The sequence below is a fragment of the Mesoplodon bidens genome, assembly GCF_964165515.1.
Source record: "Mesoplodon bidens genome assembly, chromosome: 8".
Lineage (NCBI taxonomy): Eukaryota > Metazoa > Chordata > Mammalia > Artiodactyla > Ziphiidae > Mesoplodon > Mesoplodon bidens.
The window spans coordinates 61,500,677-61,523,022 of record NC_138165.1 but is presented as its reverse complement, the minus strand read 5'-3'; the positions used below and the strand labels follow the sequence as shown (position 1 = coordinate 61,523,022).

The following is a 22,346-nucleotide window of genomic DNA, read 5'->3' as shown; positions in this document are numbered from 1 at the left end:
GTAGAGATGACTTAGGCCAAGCCCTTTCTCAGGATCCACGGGGTAGACCTCAACAGGCTGCCCCTCAACAATGAGACCGAGATGAAGCTGGGCCTACAAGGACATCTCTGATTGCCTGTTACATCACACCCTCTTCTCTCCCCTCAAATCTCCATCATCTCCCCACTCCAGGTCTCAGCTGAGGACTCGGCCTGGTACTTCTTAGAGCACATAGATTCAGACACCAACACCTCATCTTCCCAACACCAAGTTCACCGCCCACCTATGCCTGCTGCCCTCACATACTTGGCTGCTTCTCCTGTTATTGCCATTCCTATGGAAGACTGGTGCCTTCATCCCTGTCCACTGAAGGGCTTTGCTCTTGAATTTCTTCTCCCTCTCCTGGGTCACTCCCACTGGGATAAGTCTTAGCATCATCACCCACCTCCACCTCCTTCCTTGACCCACCACGATCCCCATTCACTACCCCCCTTCGCAAAACTCCCTGGAAAGCTGGCTACCCCATCACACCTCCCACTCTCCACCCTGTCCCACTCAGGTCCCTCCCTCCCCCCAGTGCTGCCCTGGTCCTGGATGGCTCCTGGCTGCCACAGGCCATGGTTAACGCCTCGTCCTCATCGTACGCTGCACTCTGCTGCTTTCCCTCTTTGCACTCTAGCTGGTCCTTCTCAGTCCCCTTTGCTAGACTCTCCTCCTCGAGCCCATCTGCATGCCTGGCTTAGTCCCCTGAACACTTCCTCCGCCTATACTCTCTGGCCAGGTTCTCACCTCCATCCCATAAGCCGGCATCTCCCTAGCTCTCCTTCGTCCTGCCCTTTCCCCTCAGCTGCAGACATACAAGCATCTCAAACTGAACACAGAGCAAAAACTGCTGCCTCCCAACGATCACCCTCCGGCCACCCTCTCTGTGAACAGCGCCCCCGTCCACCTAGCTGCTAAAGCCAAACATCTAGGAGCCCAGCCTGGACTTTTCTCACATCCCGAATCTCGTCCACACATCAAGTCATTCTTGCCAACTGTCACCCCCCAAACCCGCCCCCAGTCTACCCCCTCCCCGCTGCCCCTCCTGCCCGCATCCCCCATCCTCTCCATGATTCCCCTCGCGGCAGCCAGACTGACCTCTGTAGCGAACTGCAGCCCGGTTCTGAAAACCATCCAGGCTCTTCACGGCGGGCGAGTCCTGCGCTGACCAGCCCTTTCCTCCTTGTCCCCCCGTTCCGGCCACGCCGCCACCTGCGGCCGCCAGCCCCAGCCTCCCCTCCAGGCCTCCGCCGGCCGGACCCCTCGTCCTGGGGCCTCCCCGGCCTGGACTCAGAGCCCCTAAGGCCGCCCCTCCCTCCCCCAGCCACACCCTCCTACCGGCACCCTTGCTGCTGCTTCGCGGTTCCCCGTGGCTCCGCTCTCCGTAACAGGACATTTTTACTATTTTTCTTTTTGCCGACATCCCCCCCTTTCCCACCAGAAATGTCCGCGTAAGGACAGGAGTTTTGTGTCTCTCCTTGCTCCGCTCCAAGTCCCAGCACAGGGGCTGGCCCTTCTCGGGGACTCGATTGCTGCGTTAAATACTGAGTTAACAGATGGAGGGAGGGGGGAGGGGAAGGCATGCACATGGCCTTAAGTCATGGACTCCCACCGGCCGGGCTGGGCCGTCCGAGGGAGAGAGGAAGCCACCGCTGCCCAGGCTCTGGGGGCCTCCCCGCCGAGGTGGGCCTGAGGCTAGAGCTCTGGGGAGACAGCCCCCCGAGAAGCGGAGGATTTACCCCTGAACTTCAGGGTGTGGTCTGGGGCCCCCTGGAGAGCCAAACTGCCCCACTCGCTTCCCCAGGTTCACACCTGGCGGAGCCTTCCAACCCACTTTCACCTCAATACAGGTGACATGGGTTAGCAAAGGCAAACCCCTCCACCTTCCTGCCACCGGGGACCATATCCTCCAGAGGCCAGTCCAGGGAGCTGCGTGGAGAGAGGGGCCGGAACTTGCTGGGAGCCTGCGGCGGGTGAGGGCTATTCCAGGTGGGGCCTCCACCTGCCCTGCTGTGTCTACCTGGGGATCCCGGCCCACCGTCCACAGGGAGCACTTGTACCCCTCCCCCAAGGCCTCCACTGAAGATAGCAGACCTGACAAAGAGCTTTCTCTGGGTGCCCTGGGGGTAGCGGGAGGGCAGGGCTGGCATCAGCTTCACCTGAGATGTGTCCCAAGGCAGGTGCCAAGGCCAAATCTCTAAGCCTTCCACCTTCGACCAACAGGAGACAGGCGCCCTTCCCCATGCTACGTCCTGGCCTCCCCTTCTCAGGGCCGCCCGGGGACAAGGCTGCAAGCCAGGCCCCCGTGGTGGTAGTTTCTGCGGCTCCTCCAGGCTCGCTCACCTCTAGACGATGGGGAAAAGCACTCAGCGTGCTCCCCATCTCTGTTCGCCACGCGGCTCACGTAGCTGACTCCACTCCGCCCTTCTGTCACCGCAGAGTCTCTCCCAGATCCTCGCACGCAGAGCGCTTTGGAGCTCCCCCCTCTCCGTCCTGCCCGTGGTTTTGGCCTCTGCATATCACACCCTCAATTCTGCTTCCATCTCTCCCCGAGGAGGGGGGCGGCGGGCACACTCTGAGACGGGGGAGGCCGTATTTCTCTCCTGTCTCCTGATACATCAGGATCATCAAGGTATTTCCCCTCTCCCATTAGAAGAGGCTGGCATTTACCCTCTGGAGTCTGGCTGTCCCTTGAGTCTCCCTGTTCTTTTTAACAAACGGAATCAGACCAAGTCTCTGCAGCCCACGCCTTTTCTCAGAAGGCCACCAAAAGCGTCCACAGAGACCACTACCCTGTCAAGGGGCTACCTGGGCTGGAGTTTACCTCTCAGGCATCAAGTTGGGGGAATTCTGTTTTGGGGGCTGGCTAGAGGAAAAAGGCAGAGATGAGCTGGAGATGGCTGCTGCCCCAGGGCAGACTGGAATCCTTCATTCTTCTTTCTCCATCTTTGTCGTGGGTACCAGTGGGCCCCTGGGGCCCCCACAGAAGCCCGGAGGAGCTCAGAAAGGCTGCAGAGGGTGGGAGGTTCCCCCAGGCAGCCACTAGATGTCCACTCACTCCACCAAGTCACCAGGCTCTGCCAGCCCAGGACCCACCAGCCTCCCACTGCCACTGTGGGGGGGACCCACCCACCCCACGCAGACTCTGGATGGTCCACAGCTGATGGAACTTTCACCCTGTTCACCCATACCTTCCAGGAGTCTCTGACCTGCTCCGCTCTGCCCACCTGTGGTTGTGACGGAGCCTGACTCATTTCAGCTGCACCTCTTATGAGCCTGTGCGGGGACGCTGGAAACAGCACACCCGGACTGGGGGACGGCTCCGTACCCACCCTCCTGCCTCCTTCAGAAGTTTAGAGGCTTCCTAGCGGCAGCTACTCCCCAGGAAGGACACGGAGCCCACAGGCCACCCATCTTCCTAACGAGGCACACAAGGCCCCATCGGTCACTCACCTCTGGGCCGCTGTCCCCACCCCACCCACGCCCATACGCTTGTTCCATCTGCCTGTTAAAACCAGGGCTCTTGCCAAAAATCAACGCTGTCATCATCTTAGAAAAAATAATGTCTGAGGCGATCTTGATTAGAGGCTCTAACAGTCTGGCTTTGATGACTAGACAAGAATCTGTGTAATTAAGCACATATTAATTGTATGCAGGAAATTCTGATTCAAAGTTCATGTACTTGAAATCCACCACAGACTGTTGATACTTTAGAACAGTCAACTCAGGCCCCTCAACTCGGGTTTCCAGCTGTCCTGCGGGCAGCGCTGGAGCCCGGCTGCTGGCCCCTCGTTCAGAACTCCCCCCAGGCACCTTTCCACCATCTTCCTCTGTCTGATTTGTAGTATTAACTTGCTGCCCAAAATCCTTTTGCCTTAAATAATACAGAGCCAGCTTCAGCCTAGTCCTGATAGCAAGGATCGCATGCTGACTAAATATCCAAAGCAAGAAAACCAACCAGACATGATTTCCTGCGCTGCACAGCACAGCCTGGGGAAGGAAGTCTGGAATTTACCAGCACCCTGTTGTCCCCATTCCCCTGAAGATCTGCCTCCTGACTAAGGGCACGACCCAGGGACAAAGGAGCAGTACTTCCATCCTGCTCTCGAACCACAGAGAGGGGTCATTACAAAGAGAAGTGGATGGTATAAGCGAAAACTGCTCCACCAACAGGGTGGGGCAGCCTGGCCCGGTCCACACAGAGCTCCAGCTTAGCAACAAGCCACCTCGCCAGGTGACAGGTGACACCCGCCCTCCCTCCCTCCCTCCCAGCACCAGAAGCAATTGGCTGGACTTGGAGAGAAAGCACTTGGCCTGGCCCCTTGCCCTGGGCCAGACCAACAGTACCGGCAGGCATGGTTCCCGAAGCCCAGCCGGCCCCCGACCTCCCCACGTGAGGGAAGAACAGAGAGCAGATACTTACAGATGGTTCCCTACTTCTGTTCATCAATGAATGAGGAGAATCAGGATCCCAGACAAGGCAATTCGCAGGAGGCTGTAATTACTGCCGCCTATTTAGCTGACACTCCCACCAAGCGGGGGGCTGTGGGGGGCTGCAGAGTGTGACAACCATGCCCCCTGATGGCGGGGAGGGGCCCTCACGGGTGACAGGCTAGGGGACCGGGGTGCTGCCTCAGCTCTTAGCGATAGCGCCCTCTGTCTTGCTCTGCCAGTCTGTCTCTCCTCAACCGCCACAGCCAATTCATCCCCGAGCCCTGCCCATGTTATAAATATCGCCTACCCTTCCTCCATTCCCCCATACCACCACCCGCCCCGACCCAGGACACCACCCCGAGAGCTCCCCAGAGACCTCTCCCCTCCCTGAGGCCTCTCCGCTCCGTTCTCTACCTTGATGGCCACAAGTCTCTTTAAAAAACATCCATCATGTCACCTCGTCTGTTTCAACATTTAGCAAAACATCCAAACTCCCACGCTTGACCTAATGTGCGGAATGGTCCGCCCTCGCCCACTCGTCGGGGCCCCTCATATCCTCCCTTCCTAACTCTCCCCCCGCAGATGCCCCAGGCTCCCTCCCAACTCGGCTACCTCTGCCTGACGAGTGCCTGTCCCCGGCTTTCCGCCTGTCGGTGGAACAATTTTCCATCCACTTCTCTTTGTAATGACCCCTCTCCCTGGGTCAAGAGTAGGATGGAAGTACTGCTTATGCAGGTGGATGGTTTTGTATGTGAAAATGATGACATCAGGAGTTATTTCATTAGAAAACACATACTTCTCATCAGGGGCTTCTCTTACACCATACAAAACGGTGGGACGTTAGAACGAGTGAAGCCTAAAATAGAACGAGTGAAGCCTAAAATAGAAACAGCATCTGGAACGCCTATAAAGCATTAGGTGAAGTCACCAGTCGAGGGAGGGGCACCCACTGTTCTGAGAAGAGGGGGGTCAAGCCCCGTTGTCGTGGGTAGAGAGGGGACAGGGCCTCCTGCCTGGCGGCCTGGGAGGAAGGTCTGACTGCTGGGTCCACATTCAGGCTCCCGGCTGCAGTCATCTGAATACAGAAAGTGCTGATATCTGTAAGTCAGAGGGGATCTCTGACTTAAGGGATCAACTCAGCGGACAGAGGAGCGCCTGCTGGGTACCCACCACCCGGAGGCCCGAAAACTGTGCTGACTGGTGCAGCTTCCCCCAGGCCTGCCTTCCCAACCCCCATGTGCAAGGTAAAGAGACTTGGAAAGGAAGGAACAGAACACGTCGCTGGAGATTCAAGGTCCAGCCAGACGTCTGCTCTGTTCAGGCCTAAAGGGTGCAGGCAGAGCTGTGCCCCTCAGAGCAACAGAAAAGAACCTCAAAGGTGGCTGGAGAACCCACACCCAAACTCCTGGTTAGTGCTCTCAGCACAAGGCCGCCTGTGCTCTCATTCCTAAGAAAAGGAGGATGCCACAGCCAAAGGAGGCGTTTTCTTTTCCAGCTTAAAAAACACCAGACCACAAAAATCACAGGGAGTGAACAGTTCTCCCCCAATCCTGGAAGCATCACTTTGACCTCCTGCCTGCCTGCCCCACCGTGCAAAAGTCCAGTTCCACACACGGCAGGGCATCAGCACAGGATGAGGAGTCCAATACCGTGTCACCATGCTCGTCTCTTGGGAGAGAAGGGCCCTCTGACCGCCATCCACCCCGTCCTCAAAGGATAACAGCTACCCGCACGTGACTGCACCCACGTATTGCACATAGGAGAGAACCCTGAGAATCTGAGGAGGAGGGAGCGGTGCTTTCCTTAAAAAAGAAATCATGGGAATTCCCTGGCGGTCCAGTGGTTAGGATGCAGCACTTTCAACGCCACACTTTTCAATGCAGCACTTTCAATCCCTAGTTGGGGAACTAAGATCTCACAGGCTGTGCAGTGCAGCCGGAAATAAAAAAAGAAAGAAAGAAGAAAGAAAGGGAGGGAGGCAGGGAGGGAGGGAGGGAGGCAGGGAGGGAGGGAGGGAGGAAAGAGAAGAAAGGAAGGAAGGAAGGGAGGAAGAAAGAAAGAAAGACCTAACGATCTCTGCTCTACTTTGTGCAGGTACATCCACCAACCCACCAGCTTTTACCTTTGGACCTCCCACCCCAGGGCACAGGGGCTCAGGTCGCTACTCCCACCCCCCAGAAACTTCACACGCTCCAGGATGAAGAAAAAGAAGACAGCCCGGCAGTAGTGTCCATCATGTTTCTAGTTTACATGCCAGCAGTAGTTTGCAAAAACGGAAACGTGCTTTTTCTGCTTTCACACATCCTTCTCTGTCAGCCCAAAGGCCACGCAGGAAGCTCCTCCTGGCCCACAGGACGCAGAGGGACGCGTCCGCCTGGTTTGGGTCTTGAGCAGAGGACGCACGGCTCATTTCCCTGGCGAAGCCCTGGTCACTGCAACTTGAACTCCCAGGTAAGTGTTTCACTAGCTGGAGGGGGAAATGGGCGTGGAGCGTTCACCAAGGAAACCTACATAGAATCCAGGGAAGACATTTCCTTTTTGTTTGGAGAATGCACCTCAAATGCAAGGCTCTGGGAAGCCCTTTGTGCTCCATGATTAAGAGCCTGGGGAGCCATGAGCCACCCTGGTAGGAGGTCCCTGTGGAGGTGATTCAGGAAGAGTGTATTCAATTCCTAGGGCACAAGACATCTGCCCTGATAGGAAACCCTGAGAATCACTAAACAGCCTGGGGGGAGGGGAGGAGAGTGAGGAACAGATTCCAAATTGTTGAGCTTTTCTGCAAGACAAGCAGCTAAAAGTGACCCAAACAGCATCTTCCCTCACTGTGAGCTCAGCCCCTAGACACACTGGCCTTACTCACCATCGGTTATGAGGGCTCTGCTGGTCAGAACCTTCCCCAGCATAAACTTCAGCACAGCCAGGATGCTGCAAAGGATCCCACTTAAAATGGAGACGCTGAACAGGAAATCATCCTAGAAGAGAAAGTTCCAGATTTCAACAGTTCAGCTCAGGCTAGAGCAGATTGCAAGCCACTGGCCTTTGTTCCCAGAACAAATCATCAGTGAAGCATGCTGCCACCAGGTGGGGTGTGTTGCTTGTTTTTATACTTCAGTTACCTGTGTCACTGGGAATTAAAAAGGTGATCAAAAACGAATAATCCAGACTTATATTTCCTTAGAAACCGATTACATACTTCTTTTCCTGTAGGAGATTCCCCTTCCCGCTCTTCTGCCAAAATGGTTGGCAATCACTGATCAGTAACGGAGTTGGTCAAATGCTAAAAAGTGACTTCTATGTAGAGTTTTCCATGGATAAGTCAAAAAGCAGCTGACTGCAAAGTCTGGAACATGTAAGTAGACCACTGGCCTAATAACAGAGCCAGCTGAACTTGCCATGGGGTCCATTATGGCTGGAGCTACTTATAACCATATTTTTTCCTTAACTTCGCACAAGCAACTGGAAGTTCAAATATAGCCTTCAAGGTGGGAAAAGGTATCTAAAAATAAAGTCTGCTATTGATGTTATCTTAGCACTTACTATAAGTTGTTAGCTTACCTTTGCAAGCAAATGCATGAGTCACATATGCAAAAGCGAGTAGCCGTATATCTATCTCCTGATAGCAGGGCCCATAGGGCCTCTCAGCTTCGGGCTCCCAGGCATCACTCCCATGAAACACAGCCTCTAGATTCCCCAATATTAAAATGCCAGTGCCAGCAGAAATCTCATACAGCATCACATATACTCAAAGAAATAGGATTCCTTAAGCTGTTTATTAGTCAAATAACAGAAAGCTGGGAAGAGGAAGACAGCCTGTTTCCCCAGGTTCAACACTCAGCAAAGTGATCTGAAAAATCACCTTGCTGGAAAACAGGGTATCTGCAAAACATCAAAGCACCTCCCCCAAGGGAACTAAGATCCCACATGCCGCATGGTGCAGCAAAAAAACAAAACAAAAAGCACCTCGTCCACACCACTGATCAATGGCGGTTGGTTTTAACAGATGTCCACAAATCCCGTGCTACTCCCTCCCCAAAAAGGCACAGCTTAATTCCCTCCTCCACTGAGCATCGACTGGACTCATGCCTCGTAGCGAACAAACAGAATACAGAAAAGAGGAAAGTAGTGACTTTACAGGGGGGAAACCCAGTAAGTGATCAAGATGAGCACGACCGTGCGTAAGTGATGCCGCTGTCATGTGCCTGCAGGTAGGACGGGACGTGAAGAAGGAGGCCTCTGGGTGTTCCACCCCCAAATCCATAACCTCAGTTGAATCGTGAAAAACCATCAAACAAACCCATGTTGAGGACAGTCTACAAAACACCTGAGCGCTACTTTTCATACATGTCAAGGTCATGAAATTTCAAGGTCGTGAAAGACAGGGAACCACTGAGAAATTGTCACAGATTGGAGGCTAAGGAGATGTGAGGACGAAATGCCACAGAAACAGAAAAGGGCATTACATGGGAAAGCCGGAGAAATCAGCGCAGAGGCTGGAGTTGTGTTCCTAGTGTTGTCACCCCCTAGTTTAGGTAATGGCACCCTGGTTATCTACGTGAGACGTTATTTAACCTTAGGGGAGGCTGGAGGAAGGGACTATGGGACCCCTCTGTAATGTCTTTGTAACTGATGTATAAATCTGAAATTATTTCAAATTTTGAAGTTTTTAAAAATAATCACCTCACTGAAGTTTCACTTCCTCAAATGACCAATAAGGACTGTGCCAAACCTGGCCTCTGGACGGATCCCCAGTCCCTGCTGTGCATGAGGTTAATGCACCAGGGGCCACGGGGGCGGGCGGTGGGGAAGGACCCCCCAAATCCAAGCTCTCTTTGTGCAGAAACTCAGTCTAATTATGGGAGAGGGTGCCCATAAGAAAAAAGGCAAACATGATTAAGGAATCACGTACCAACATAGACCCAGATGCAGATAAGATTCAAAAAGCCTAAGCTGGTGGCACTTCCCTGGTGGCGCAGTGGCTAAGATTCTGCGCTCCCAATGCAGGGGGCTTGGGTTCGATCCCTGGTCAGGGAACTAGATCCCACATACATGCTGCAACTTAGGAGTCCGCCTGCAGCAACTAAGAACCGGTGCAACTTTTCTTAAAAAAGCCTAAGTTGGGAGACTGAGGCAGTCCATTAAGTGCTGTGAGGCCCCAGATTGAGAAGGTGAATTCTCACTTTGCTCACCCCATGCCTAAAGCCTTTCTGGCTTCACCCGATCTGTTGGCAAAGCCCTCATCCCTACATGTTCAGAGATAGAGAAAGGCTGTGTTCACCCCATCCATGTCCCAGGGAGCTGGGGGTTGACGTTCCGCTCCCACCCCCAGATGCACCTTGAGAAGAGCCAGAATGGCTTTGCTGGCCCTCCCCTGGGTCTGCTAACCCAGGGAGCACACTGCTGAACGGGGGCTTGGCTGACAAAGGGCAGTGATCCTCCAGCAGATCTTTGCTCAAATCTAGACTTCATTGCTTACTGGGGAAACAACCCCAAACTCTCAAATCTCAGTTCTCTCTTCCATAAAGAGCAGTGGGATACCCACAGCCCCCGGCAGGCAGCTGATGTGCAATAAAATGTAGCAACTGTTATTAAAGGCCCCAAACGCATTACCCACACACTCACTTATTCCACCAAACAGCCACGCTAGGTGCTAATGGTGAGCCCCAAAGTACGGTAAGCATCACTGTAAAAGAAACCATAGGGAATTTATTACCTAGAAAGAAGCACACATGGTGCAATGTAAAAACACGTTAAGAGAAACTATGATTGGGGTCCACAGTGGCTTATCAAGGGTGAAGGGGTGTTTGGAACCCATCCTTCGCCTTAGAGAAGCTTCCCATGGACTGGAATCCCGGAGGGACAGGAGATGGGTTTCTGATGTAATAAAGTATATTAGAAGCATTGATGATAATTAAAGGCACCGGAGCAGAAGCCTCACTTAATAACCGTGTGACTCTGGGCAAGTCACAGAACCTCCCCCCCGTCTCCTCCTCCGTTTACGCATCTGTAAAATGCAAAAAAAGAAGAGACCTGCCACCCATGGTAGCTGTGTAGTATATCCACAGGGATCAGCAGGAACTATGTTTCCTGGAATTCCCTTGCTAGGTGTTTCCAAGTCACACTCGGCCACCAGAGACATCTGTGTGAGATTCAGAAGATGGAGGTGAAGTGGCAGCCCCTCGTCCCTGAAGGCAGGTACAGGGCACCAGGTGCTGTCATGCACGTGTTGTTGATCCACTGGGTCAGCCTGGGGGTGCGGTAGAAGCCAGGCCCTCAGCTCTGCCAGCTCCCACTGGATCCCCTCCTCCAGCTTCTCTGAGTCCTGAGCCAGCCATGTGTGCAGCTTCATTGACACAGGCTTCCTCTGCAGGTCACCCGTGTCACCAAGGCTGAGACCGTGAGGGTCAGATGTGGATTCAGGCCACCTTCAGGGTCCCAAGTTTTCCTGCAGTGCTTCCCTCCTGCCAGGGAGCGCTGCTGACTTCAGGCCCAGATTCCGGAGCAGCAGCTCCCGTCATCCTGCACGGCCCCATCCCTGCAACAAAGCCCTGTCCTGACCGAGACTTAGAGAGGTTCTGCTACGCTGCTTGAGCCTCACATACTACGCCATAAGGGTGTTCCAAAGTGTTCCAATGGTGCCTGGCACAGAGTACATGATATATTTAAATATACAGAAGCCAACATGCAAAACTCAGGATTTTCCTATCTGTGCATTATTCCTAGCAACCACAGTCTGCTCCCAGGATCAGCTCTGAAGGAACATTTGCCTTCCCCAAGTCTGGGAAAAGAGAGACTGTGGCCACCTTGAAGCCTCATCCAGGCTTTGCTCACCATTGCTGTGCTGATCTGCTTCAGAAAATATAAATCCTGAAGAAAGACCCACGGAGGACCTGGGCTGGCACAGACCTGCCAATGCCCTTGCCCAAAAACAGCTTGCAACATCCTAGAACTCTGCTGTAATTTTCCCACCCAGAGCCCACCTGGCTCTCCTCTCTCCACACAGACCACATCTACTGTTAGCATGAGCATAATGTCACAGAGAAGTAGTCATCAGCCTGCTCAAGACATCAGTCCTTGCTATGGACTGTTTGTGCCCTCCCCAAATGCATTATGCTGAATTCCTAACCCTCACTGTGATGGTATTTGGAGATGGAGATGAGGGAGGGGGCCCTCATGGTATTAGTGCCCTTATAATGAGAGGAATAGATTTCTCTCTCTCTCTCTCTCCACCTACACACATTGTGGAAAGGTCAGGTGAGGTCATAGTGAGAAGGCAGCTGTCTGACCCAAGGACAGATCCCTCACCAGACACTAACTCTGCTGGCACCTTGATCTTGGAGTTGCATTCTCCAGAAACATGACAAATAAAAGCCACTCAGTCTATGGTATTTTGTTATGGCATCCTGAGCTAAGACAGTCCTGAGTGTAATACAAGGAGTTTCTGAGAGGATTCCTTCCCGAGAGTCAGGAAGGCAGAGCAGACCTGGCTGAGGATGAGAAATTGCAACCCGAGTAGGTTTGCACCACCGGTAGCTTCTCTCAAAGTGCAGCCACACCTTTCATGTCCCACATAGTCCTCACAGCCCAGTCAAGCAGGCATCTGAAAGGTGGAGAAACAGATGCACAGAGGTTAGATGACTTGCCCAGGGTCACTCAGCTAATGGCAGGACCTAGATTTGTTCCTGGCTGTAATCTGTACCAGGATGCCTCAACCATGGCCTCCTAAACAGCTCTAATATTGCTGAATGTGAACCCTGTAAAAACAGAGGGACAGGCATTTCCTCCTTAGGTATTCTGTTTCCACTGTTACCTATGCTGGGCCCCTGTGATTTCTCACAGCTGGATCTTTATTGAATGGATAGAAGATCAGGGCAAAAAAGTTAAGACAACTAGCCACTCAGTCAGAAGCCCAGGATAACTGCATATTAAAGGAAAATGCTTACGTAAATCATGTCCATTCTGGCAAGCTTCTTTATGACCTTGTAGTGGTGAAGGCCTTTATAACCATCACAAAGCCATAAAAGACTGATATATTTGACTACATGGAAAACTAAAACATATGCAGAGGATAGGTTATATACAAATACAAACTAGGAAAAATGTTATCACAAAGGGTTAGTCTCCCTAATACAGAGAGCTCTTAGAAATCCAAAAGAAAAAGATTTAAAAACTAATAGAAAATGGGCAAGGGACATGGGGAAAAAATAAAACAAATTTTAAACATATGAAAGATGCTTAAGCACACTCATAAAAGAAACAAAAACCAAAACTACAAGAGGGACTTCCCTGGTGGCGAAGTGGTTAAGAATCCGCCTGCCAATATAGGGGACACGAGTTCGAGCCCTGGTCCAGGAAGATCCCACATGCGGAGCAACTAAGCCCGTTTGCCACAAATACTGAGCCTGCGTTCTAGAGCCCAAAAGCCACAACTACTGAAGCCCACATGCCTAGAGCCCGTGCTCCTCAACAAGAGAAGCCACCGCTGTGAGAAGCCCGCTCACTGCAATGAAGAGTAGCCCCTGCTCACCACAACTAGAGAAAGCCCATGCGCAGCAACAAAGACCCAACGCTGTCAAAAATAAATAAATTTATTAAAGAGAAAAAAAAATGACACCAAGATACCTTTTTCCTCAAACCAAAAGTATTAAGAAATTTCACTCCTTGAAAGACACCATCAAAGTAATGAAGGAAAGTCACAGACCGGGGAAAAACAATTTTCAAACACATTTGTTAAAGGATTTCTATCCAAAATATATTAAGAATTTCTACAGCTCAATAAAAAGAAAAAAGATGACTCATTTTTTTCTTTAATGAGCAGAAGATTTGAACAAACACTTCACCAAAGAAGATACATCACTAGCAAATAAGCACATGAAAAGATAGCAACATCGTTAGTCAACAGGGAAATGTAAACCAAAACCACTATGAGATATTGCTACATACCCACTAGAATCAGTAAAACTAAAGAGAGAATACAGATTACGGTAAGGATTTGGAACAAATGGAATTCTCCTGTACTGCAGGAATGAATATAAGATGGTACTTTGTAAAAGAGAACGGCCAGTCCTTAGAAAGTTAAATATGGACTTACCATAGGACCCAGAAATTCTACTTCTTGGTATTTATCCAAGAGAAACAAAAGCATAAGTCCACACAAAACCCTGCACACCACTGTTCTTACCTACCATTTTCATAGCATCGAAAAACTGGAAACAGCCTAAATGTCCAACAAGTGGTGGTTAAATGAACTGTGAAACAGCCATGCGATGGAATACTACTCAGCAATGAAAAAGAGTGAACTAGTGCTGCATTCAGCAAGAACATGGCTGCACTTGAAAAGCATCATGCTGAGTGAAAGAAAGCAGACGCAAGAGACTCAACAGTTCGTGATTTCATTTCTATTACATTCTAGAAAGGAAAACCATGCTGACAGAAAGCAGATCAGCCGTTGGGGAGAAGAGGTAATTGATGACTGCAAAAGTGCATGATGGAACTTTTTGGGAGAGACAGAAATATTCTTTATCTTCAATGTGGTGGTAGTTCTGTATAAACATCTATCAAAACCCATCAAACTGTATGGGTGGAATTTTACTGCATGTACATTAACATCTCAATAAAGCTGATTTTTTAATTTATTTTTTATTTTTTAAATTTTTTAAAGTCTTTATTGAATTTGTTACAGTATTGCTTCTGTTTTATGTTTTTGGTTTTTTGGCCACAAGGCACGTGGGATCTTAGCTCCCCGACCAGGGATCGAACCTGCACTCCCTGACCTGGAAGACGAAGTCTTAAACCACTGGACTGCCAGGGAAGTCCCAAAGCTAACTTTAAAAAAAAATCAATTTATCTCAGGGAACCCGAGGTGATGACCCCTAATATTTACATAACTCAGCTTATGCACATTATTACAAGGGACTTAATGTCCATTGTCATACTGTGAGGCAGAGGACAGAGATCACAGCGTGGTCATTATAAATATTAGATCAGAGGCTTGACAGGTCAGTGGTGGAACATGGACCCAGGTGGGCTGCCTTCGAGTCTCATGAATTTCCTCTACTGCTGTATTTCCACTGTCTGGGTGGATGAACACTTCCTTTAGTAGACTCATCTTGAGTGCTTCCTCTTCTATTAAGCATTTCTTGACAACGCTTCCACTCCACGCCCCCCTAGACCATGTTCTTTCTCCTGGTTCTGACACCTGCCCTTCCTTCACTGTCTCCCTCTCCCGTGAGCTCACTGAGAGGAGAGGTCCTTTCTCGTCCACTATGCCCCATGCAATAAAAATATATATATATATGTGTGATATGGAATGCTACACTGCACAGAGAGACACCAAAATCATAATCAGCAAAGTCTTTCACAGGCAGTTTTAATGGATGCTGCAGAAATGTTTATCCACACAGCTGTCCATCACCTTGACCCTCTGTGGAAGTATGGAGCTTAAGGTTAAAAATCTAACTGGGTAAATGCATTCCTAGGGTGGTGGGGAAGGGGAGGGTAGAGGGTTAAGCGGGCTGGTTTTCCCATGATCAAATGGGATGCTGGAATGTACCCTGGAGTGGGAAGAAACACTACCCCAGAGACAGTTCTTGAGCACCAGCTGTGTCCCTGGACTTCCGGACGGAAGCAGGACATCAGTGCAGCAAGGCCGGCATTCTGCGACGCCAGGAGGATCCTGGGTTGACAGATCCTCACGGCCACACTCACGCTCCAGGATGCCACACACGAGCTGGGTCTGAACACACCCCTCTGCTCCCTGCAGCCAGGGCTGTGGGACACGAGGGCTCGACTGTGACCGCCCTCCCCATTCCCGTCTCCAGAGCTGCTGAGCGCCTCCTGTCCTTCTGGGCAATAGCCCGTGACCCCCAACCCAAACTTTAGGACAGCTGAGGAGAAGGCCCCTCAGCCTGCTCTCAACAATGCCTCTACCTTCCGGAGAGCATAGGATGAAGGCCAAAGGTCAGTCCATCTAAGTGGCATGTGTTTTCCAAGAGCCAGTAATGCCTTAACTCTGTAATGTTTTAACTTTGTTGATCCCCAAATGTGAGAAGCAACACCTTTACTCAGTGGAATAAATCACTTAGAGGGAAATTCCAGGAACCTGATAGACCCCTGGGGTATAAAAAGCTCTCCACCCCAAATTCTCTGGTCTGTGCCAAGACTAGTCCTGTCTCACCTAAGAGATCAGGTCGTGGAGACACGCCCCCTCCCCAGGCCCCCAGCATCACCACCACCAGCCCCCCAAATCTGGCCCAGCACCAGACAAGAGAGAGCATACCTTCTGTATAAACATGAAGTGATCTTAATTAAAATCAGAGTATTAGAACTATAAAAGAGCCTAGAGATCATGTAACCCATGCTGCAGGTGGGGAAACTGAGGCTCAGGAAGAACAGGTGGCTCCCCAAAGACAGCAGAGGCTCCCACCCATTCTCCACCTCCTCCTGAGCAGCCTGGTACCACCAACCCCTTCTAATTCTCTAAGCCCAGGCTGGAATGTGGTGAAAGCCACAGGGCTAATTTTAGGATTGATTCAAAGGCAATCAGGGCAGAGCTGATAAAACCGGATCCAGGGAGGATCCCTGTGCTGACATGGGACATTGGTTCTTGTACACTAGCTCAGGAGGCCTCGGTCAGACAGATCTGGGCCTCGCTCAGCTTTTTCCCAGGAGGATGTAGGCCCCCTGCACTGCCCCACACACAGTCTGGTGACCTGGCAGATGAGGGTAACTGTGACCTGATGGTCACATAACGTCATAGATGACAATCTCTTCCAGCTCCTCTCACTGAAGCCAAACCCAACTAAACTCACTGGATGAAGCTGACCCTTCTGCCCTCACCTTACCACTCTCCCCTTCTCTCACTCAGCTCCAGCCACCCCAGCCTCCCTGCTCCTCAAACACATTGAGCATGCTCCTACCTCAGGGCCTTTGCACATGCTGTTTCTACTCACTCCCTTACCTCTGTCATATCACTGCTCAAATATCACCTTCTCAGTGAGACGGTCCCTGACTAATAATCCTTCCCCTATAGTCTGTTTTTTTTTAAATAGCACTTTTCACATTCAAACACATATTGGCTCTTTAAATTTAAAATTGCAGTAAGTCCCCTACATATGAACCTTCAAGTCGCAAACTTTCAAAGATGCAAACGTGGAGCTTACTAATGAAGACCTGATGGCCCTGGAGGCCCAGAGAAAGGATGAAGAGAGACAGGAAGAAGAAGAAGTAACTGAAGAACCGAAGAGATACATGACGCAGGAAATGGCAAGGGGATTTTCTTTATTTGAGGAGGCACCGTTAGTTTCTGAGGCACAGGACCCAAACATAGAACGGTACACGAAGGTTGCAGCAGCCATTCAGAATGCAATCCAGTGTTAGTGTGTCATCTATGATGAGAAAAAAAGAGCTACTGCCCAGACATCACTGGATCGTTTTTTCAAGAGGGTAGATAGAACTGAATCCAGCAAGGAACCAGAACCCGTGCCATCAACATCAGGCGTGAGTGAAATTGCAGCTTGCCCTCCGTCTCCTGTTGCTGACGATCCTTCAGCTCTATACCATCTCCCACCTCCTCTCCCTCCTCCAGTCAGTAACTCTTCTTGCCTGTTCACTCGATATCAGCCCCTGGATGACAGCTCTTGTACTGTACTGCTGTACTTTTCAAGGTACTGTAGTGTAAGATTAAAATGTTTTATTTTTTGTGTTTGCTTTTTATGTATTATTTGTGTGAAAAGTATTATAAACCTTTTCAGTACACTACTGTATAGCCAATTGTGTTAGTTGGGTACCTAGGCTAACTTTGTTGGACTTAAGAACAAATTGGACTTGCGAACACCCTCTTGGAACGGAACTCGTTCGTATGTAGGGGACTTACTGTAATAAAACTGAAAACCCATTTGACTAGCCACATTTCAAGTGCTCAAAAGCCATACATGGCTATTGGCTGTCATACTGGAGAGTGCAGATTTAGAACACTTCCAGCACCACAGAAAGTTTTGTTGGACAGTGCTGATTCAGAAACAGGTTGAACTGAACTGAATAAAGTAGTAAGTGGCTAGCAAGCGGTCTAGACAAGGAGCAAATAGAGATTATGACCTGGCAAATGGTCAAAAAGTAGCCAAGGAGACCATACCTTGAGTTCAGCCATCATAGGGCTACAGTTTATCACAGTTGACTCCCTGTCTCCAAAAGGCACCTAGGGATTCAATTTTGACTTAACTGTTATATACTTTTTATTGAGGTGTAATTAACATGATAAAATGTGCAAGTTTAGACATTCAATTTGATGAATTCTGTCAATGGTAACACCCATTTAAACACCGCCCCAAACAAAACAGAGGACATTTCCAGTACCCTAGAAAGTTCCTTCATGTCCCTTTCTCCACCCCCCGGAAACCACTTTCTGACTTCAATCATCAGAGATTTAGTCTATTCTTGCATTTTATATAAATGGAACCTATAGTATGTGTTGTTTTCTCTGCTTCTTTTGTCAACATGTTTTTGAGACTCGTCCCTGTTGTTGTAGGTATCAACACTGCGTTCTGCATTGTTGAGTCTTATTCTGGTGATTATTTTCACATAAAAGGTTTTTTTTAATAATTCAATCTATATGCCCCCTGGTGTCAACAGGTTTTTTTTCTTTAGGTTCCCAATGAAGACAGACAGTTGTTGACACAAGGAACAAGCAAAGACACAGGAAGGAGTCTGATGGGGTCTGACCCTCTCCCATTACATAGGAGACCACCTGACACCATGAGAGCTGAACCTTTGGGTCAAAATATCAGGTTGGCATGAGCTCAGGTGGAGAACTATAGAACCACCTCTTCCATCAGCATCTGAGAGCAGCCTCCAAAAAGGCCAGTCCCACCACTGACCAAGATCATGGCTGCCAGGATGTCCCAATGCAACTTTCCAACCCCTTCACAAGTGGCTGGGCTAAAATAGAACCTCACCCACTCTCCTTGCATGTTTGTGTTCCCCAAAACATCCTATTTGAAGCACTAATCCCCAGTGTGATGGTGTTTAGAGGTGGGGCCTTTGGGAGGTAATTAGGTCTTGAGGGTGGGGCCCTCATGATGAGATTAGTTCCCTTGTAAGGACAGACACAAGGGAAAGGATCTCTCTCTTTCTCTGCCACCTGAGGACACTGCAAGAAGGGTGGCCCTCTGTGAGCCAGGAAGAGAGCTCTCGCCAAACACCAAATCTGCTGACACCTTGTTCTCAGACTCTCCAGCCTCCAGAATTGTGAGAAACAGATGTTTGCTCTTAAAGTCACCGGGTCTATAATATTTTGTTACAGCAGCCAGAAAGGACTAAGGCATCTCCACCATTTCTCCCACCAATACCCTGTACATCAAAATAGAAGGGGGGAGTGTGAATTAACACCTGTGAATCCAACTCATCTTCTGACAGATCACATAAAATGGACAATCCCTGTTTCTGGCTGGCCAGCTGCTAGCAGCAGTTTCTAACATTGCAACACTGAGTTTCTCGGTGCCCCCTGCCAACACCCCCGTTTTCCCATACAGCCTCATCTCAAAGCATTCTGACTCACAGTGCTGCTCACAGAAAAATCTTTGGTAGCACTGACTTATCTGCAGTGCCACTTGTCACCTCCTATACTAAGCTTATTCCTTATCATAGGTGACACTATTGGTGGCAATTCCAGGTCACAGGGAGCTGTGGCCACTAACACCAGCCAGAGGTCACATCTGAACATACAACTTGCCCATTCCCCCAGAGACCAACACTCTCCCTTTTCATAAGCTGTGTGACAGCTTGTGGGGGAATGTGGAGGCTCACTCACTCGCTTATGTCTGCAAAAAAAATTTTTTAAAGGCATCCTTTGCTTTCCTAATGAGGACAAATTCCAAACCATTCTGACACTACATGTTATAGAATTACCCAGGGAAATGTGAATGCTGGCTGAATAAGAAATGTGGATTGATTTATGACCCCAGGTGAAATGAAAAGTCACTCTCAGCCTCAGATCTTTTCATCACCCTCTTCCCTGCCCCACCCCCACAGATGAGAAAAGCTGGCAGATGTGGAGGAAATGACACCGAGCAGGAGCCCGCAATTTCCCCTGGTTATTAAATTATACTGACAAATTGCCATGGAGCCACATTAAGTGACTTCACAATTTTTAAATTAGCATCGAACCATTCTGATGTTGGGAGGGTCAAGAGTTGGTGTTTAGATAATCAGGTTTAGTAGCCAGGAGGTTCTGCAGCTGGTGGACATCAGGGTCACTGGCGGAACTTACAGAAAGACTGGGAGCCCCAGTCCCTAGCGGTTCTTGGCCACACTGGCCAACCTGACCGTGGAGTCCCCGCAAAGTCTTGTGAAGGAAGCAGATGCCCGGCTCCACAGGCGCCAGGACGCTGAAGTAGGCAGGATCACGGGATGAAGGAGAGGAGGGACAGGCAGCATCAGCTGAGGCACTACGACTGCCTCGGTGACAAGAAGGGACTCTGAAGTGCTTGGCTGCCACTCCCAGACACAGCCTGGCTTCTAAGTGAAGCATCCGTCTGATTGCTCTGTTCTCATACAAGATAGGAGCGCAAGGCTCATTGGGGGACTAGCACTCTAATCTCTGGACATGGCCACGGAATCTAAGAGGAGCCATCCTAAGGAAACCAATTATATTAGCAGACACTTAATAAGATATAAAACAAACACTGTGCTTTAATAATATAAGTGCTTCTAAATTAATGTATTAAATAGCAAAATCTAATAGCAGATCTAATAAGTACAGTAATTTTAAGTTGTGATAAGCACAAAAGATATTTTGAAATTTCTGCCAAAACCAATCTTAGATAAAAAATCTGATTTTTATTGGTGACAAAGTCACAACTACACTAATATGACAACTGTGGCTTGTTGCCTAATTTTATGACGGAAGAAAATGCTAAATTTCAGATAGCGGTAAAATGAAAATAAAAACACAACTTCTTTCTAATTAAAGTTCATGGATCCCCTAAATTCCATCTGTGGACTCAAATACCAGGTTATAAACCCCTGTCCTTGAATTAAAATCACATATGACTGGGGCTTCTCTGGTGGCACAGTGGTTGAGAGTCCACCTGCCAATGCAGGGGACACGGGTTCGTGCCCTGGTCCAGGAAGATCCCACATGCCGTGGAGTGGCTAGGCCCGTGAGCCATGGCCACTGAGCCTGAGCGTCCGGAGCCTGTGCTCCGCAACAGGAGAGGCCACAACAGTGAGAGGCCTGCGTACCGCCCAAAAAAAAAAAATCACATGTGACAAAACTCACCCACACACAATCATGAATATACTCTTCTTAAGTATAATCAGACAGTCAATAATCACTAGAATTTGGGGAAGCCATTTGTGAACAGAAGAAAACTGTTAAAAATTATCGTTACTGTCATCAGATAGGAGACACTGCACCTGTCATACAAGAAAAGGATGTTTTGAAAAGAACATATAAATTTAAAAGTTCTTAGAACTTAAAAGTATAATAACAGAAATTAACAACTTAACAAAAGCATCAGAAGATAAGGTTGAGGGAATCTCTCAGGAAGTAGAAAAACACACAAAAAATAAAATATAGGAGACAAAGAAGAGAAAATTAGAAAACAAGTCCAACATTTGAAATAACAGGAAGCCTAAAAATACAGAACAGAGAAAACAATAGCAAAAAAACAAAAACAATTAATAATAAAATAATTTTTAAAAATTTCCCCGGACTGAAGGATGAGTTACAGAATTAAAGGGTCTGAGTGCCTAGCACAATACATGAAAAAAAAAAATCCTCACCAAGGCTAATACTAACTGTAAACTTTCAGAACACTGAGGACAAACAGAAGATCTTACAAGCTTACCAAGAGGAAAAACAGTGCTGTGGGAAAAAAGGGGGGTTGGATAATTTGTTATTAGAATAGCGTTAAGCTTCTCAAAAGCAACACTTAGAAATTAAAAGACAGTGGATTCGTGCCTTCAAAATTCAAAGAGTAAACTCAGGACAACTACCAAATAAAGTGTGAGGATAGAATACCAACATTTTCAGACATTCAAAGTCTAAAAAAAAATTAAAAACTGCCTTCCCTGTATCTGTTCTTAGGAAGCTACTGCAGGATGTGCTCCTCCAAAACAATGGAGTAAACCATGAAAGATGACAACATGGGATTCATAAGATACAACTCAAGAGAAAAGTAAAATGAATCTCCAGGATTACAATAAATGGATCCCAAGATGGCAACTGTGGAGTGGACCCAGAGTGTGCATGTGTGTGTGTGTGTGTGTGTGTGTGTGTGTGTAATTTATATTACATATTCATTTATTAGTATCAGGGAACACAAAATGTAATGCACTAAAGGGAAAAACAAATCACTCAAGACTATAGGGCTCAGCTACTAATAACATTTACCGTCATAATAACAATGTTGAATATCGATCCAACAAAAATAACAATGTAAATATACTGGGTAGTTATTGGGCAATGGCGATGGTTAAAGGGACACCCAGCGTGGGAAGTCAAGAAATCATGACTATAACTGAGAAAGCAAGAAGGAGCAACATATGCACGTTAGAGATGTGGAAGTTGAAAGGAGTTATAAATGGTTGCCTCTGGGAAGGGGGTTATTTTTTATGAGTCTTATAGAATAATTGACTATTTAGGTTATAAACACATACAGCTTGGATAAAAATTAAAACTCAACGTAAAGAAAATATTTCAGAGTAGTAATTTCTGAGTGTATTAGCCAGAGAAAGAGAACTAGTAGGACATAGATATTAAGAGATGTATTGCCAAAGCTACAATGAGGTATCACTTCACACCGGTCAGAATGGCCATCATCAAAGTCTACAAATAATAAATGCTGGGGAGGAAGTGGAGAAAAGGGAACCTTCCTACACTGTTGGTAAATTGG

At 48.8% G+C, this 22,346-nt stretch overlaps 1 protein-coding gene across 1 annotated transcript in view; it reads right to left on the bottom strand.

Annotated features, from left to right (window-relative positions):
• The window catches only part of TMEM163 (transmembrane protein 163), a gene marked incomplete at its 5' end in the record, with an annotated part of 256,482 nt that overhangs the window by 3,577 nt on the left and 230,559 nt on the right, over positions 1 to 22,346 (bottom strand). Inside the window, one exon of the mRNA XM_081242263.1 lies at positions 7,316 to 7,427. Coding sequence (XP_081098389.1) covers positions 7,316 to 7,427 — 112 coding nt within the window. The remainder of the gene's footprint in view (positions 1 to 7,315; positions 7,428 to 22,346) is intronic.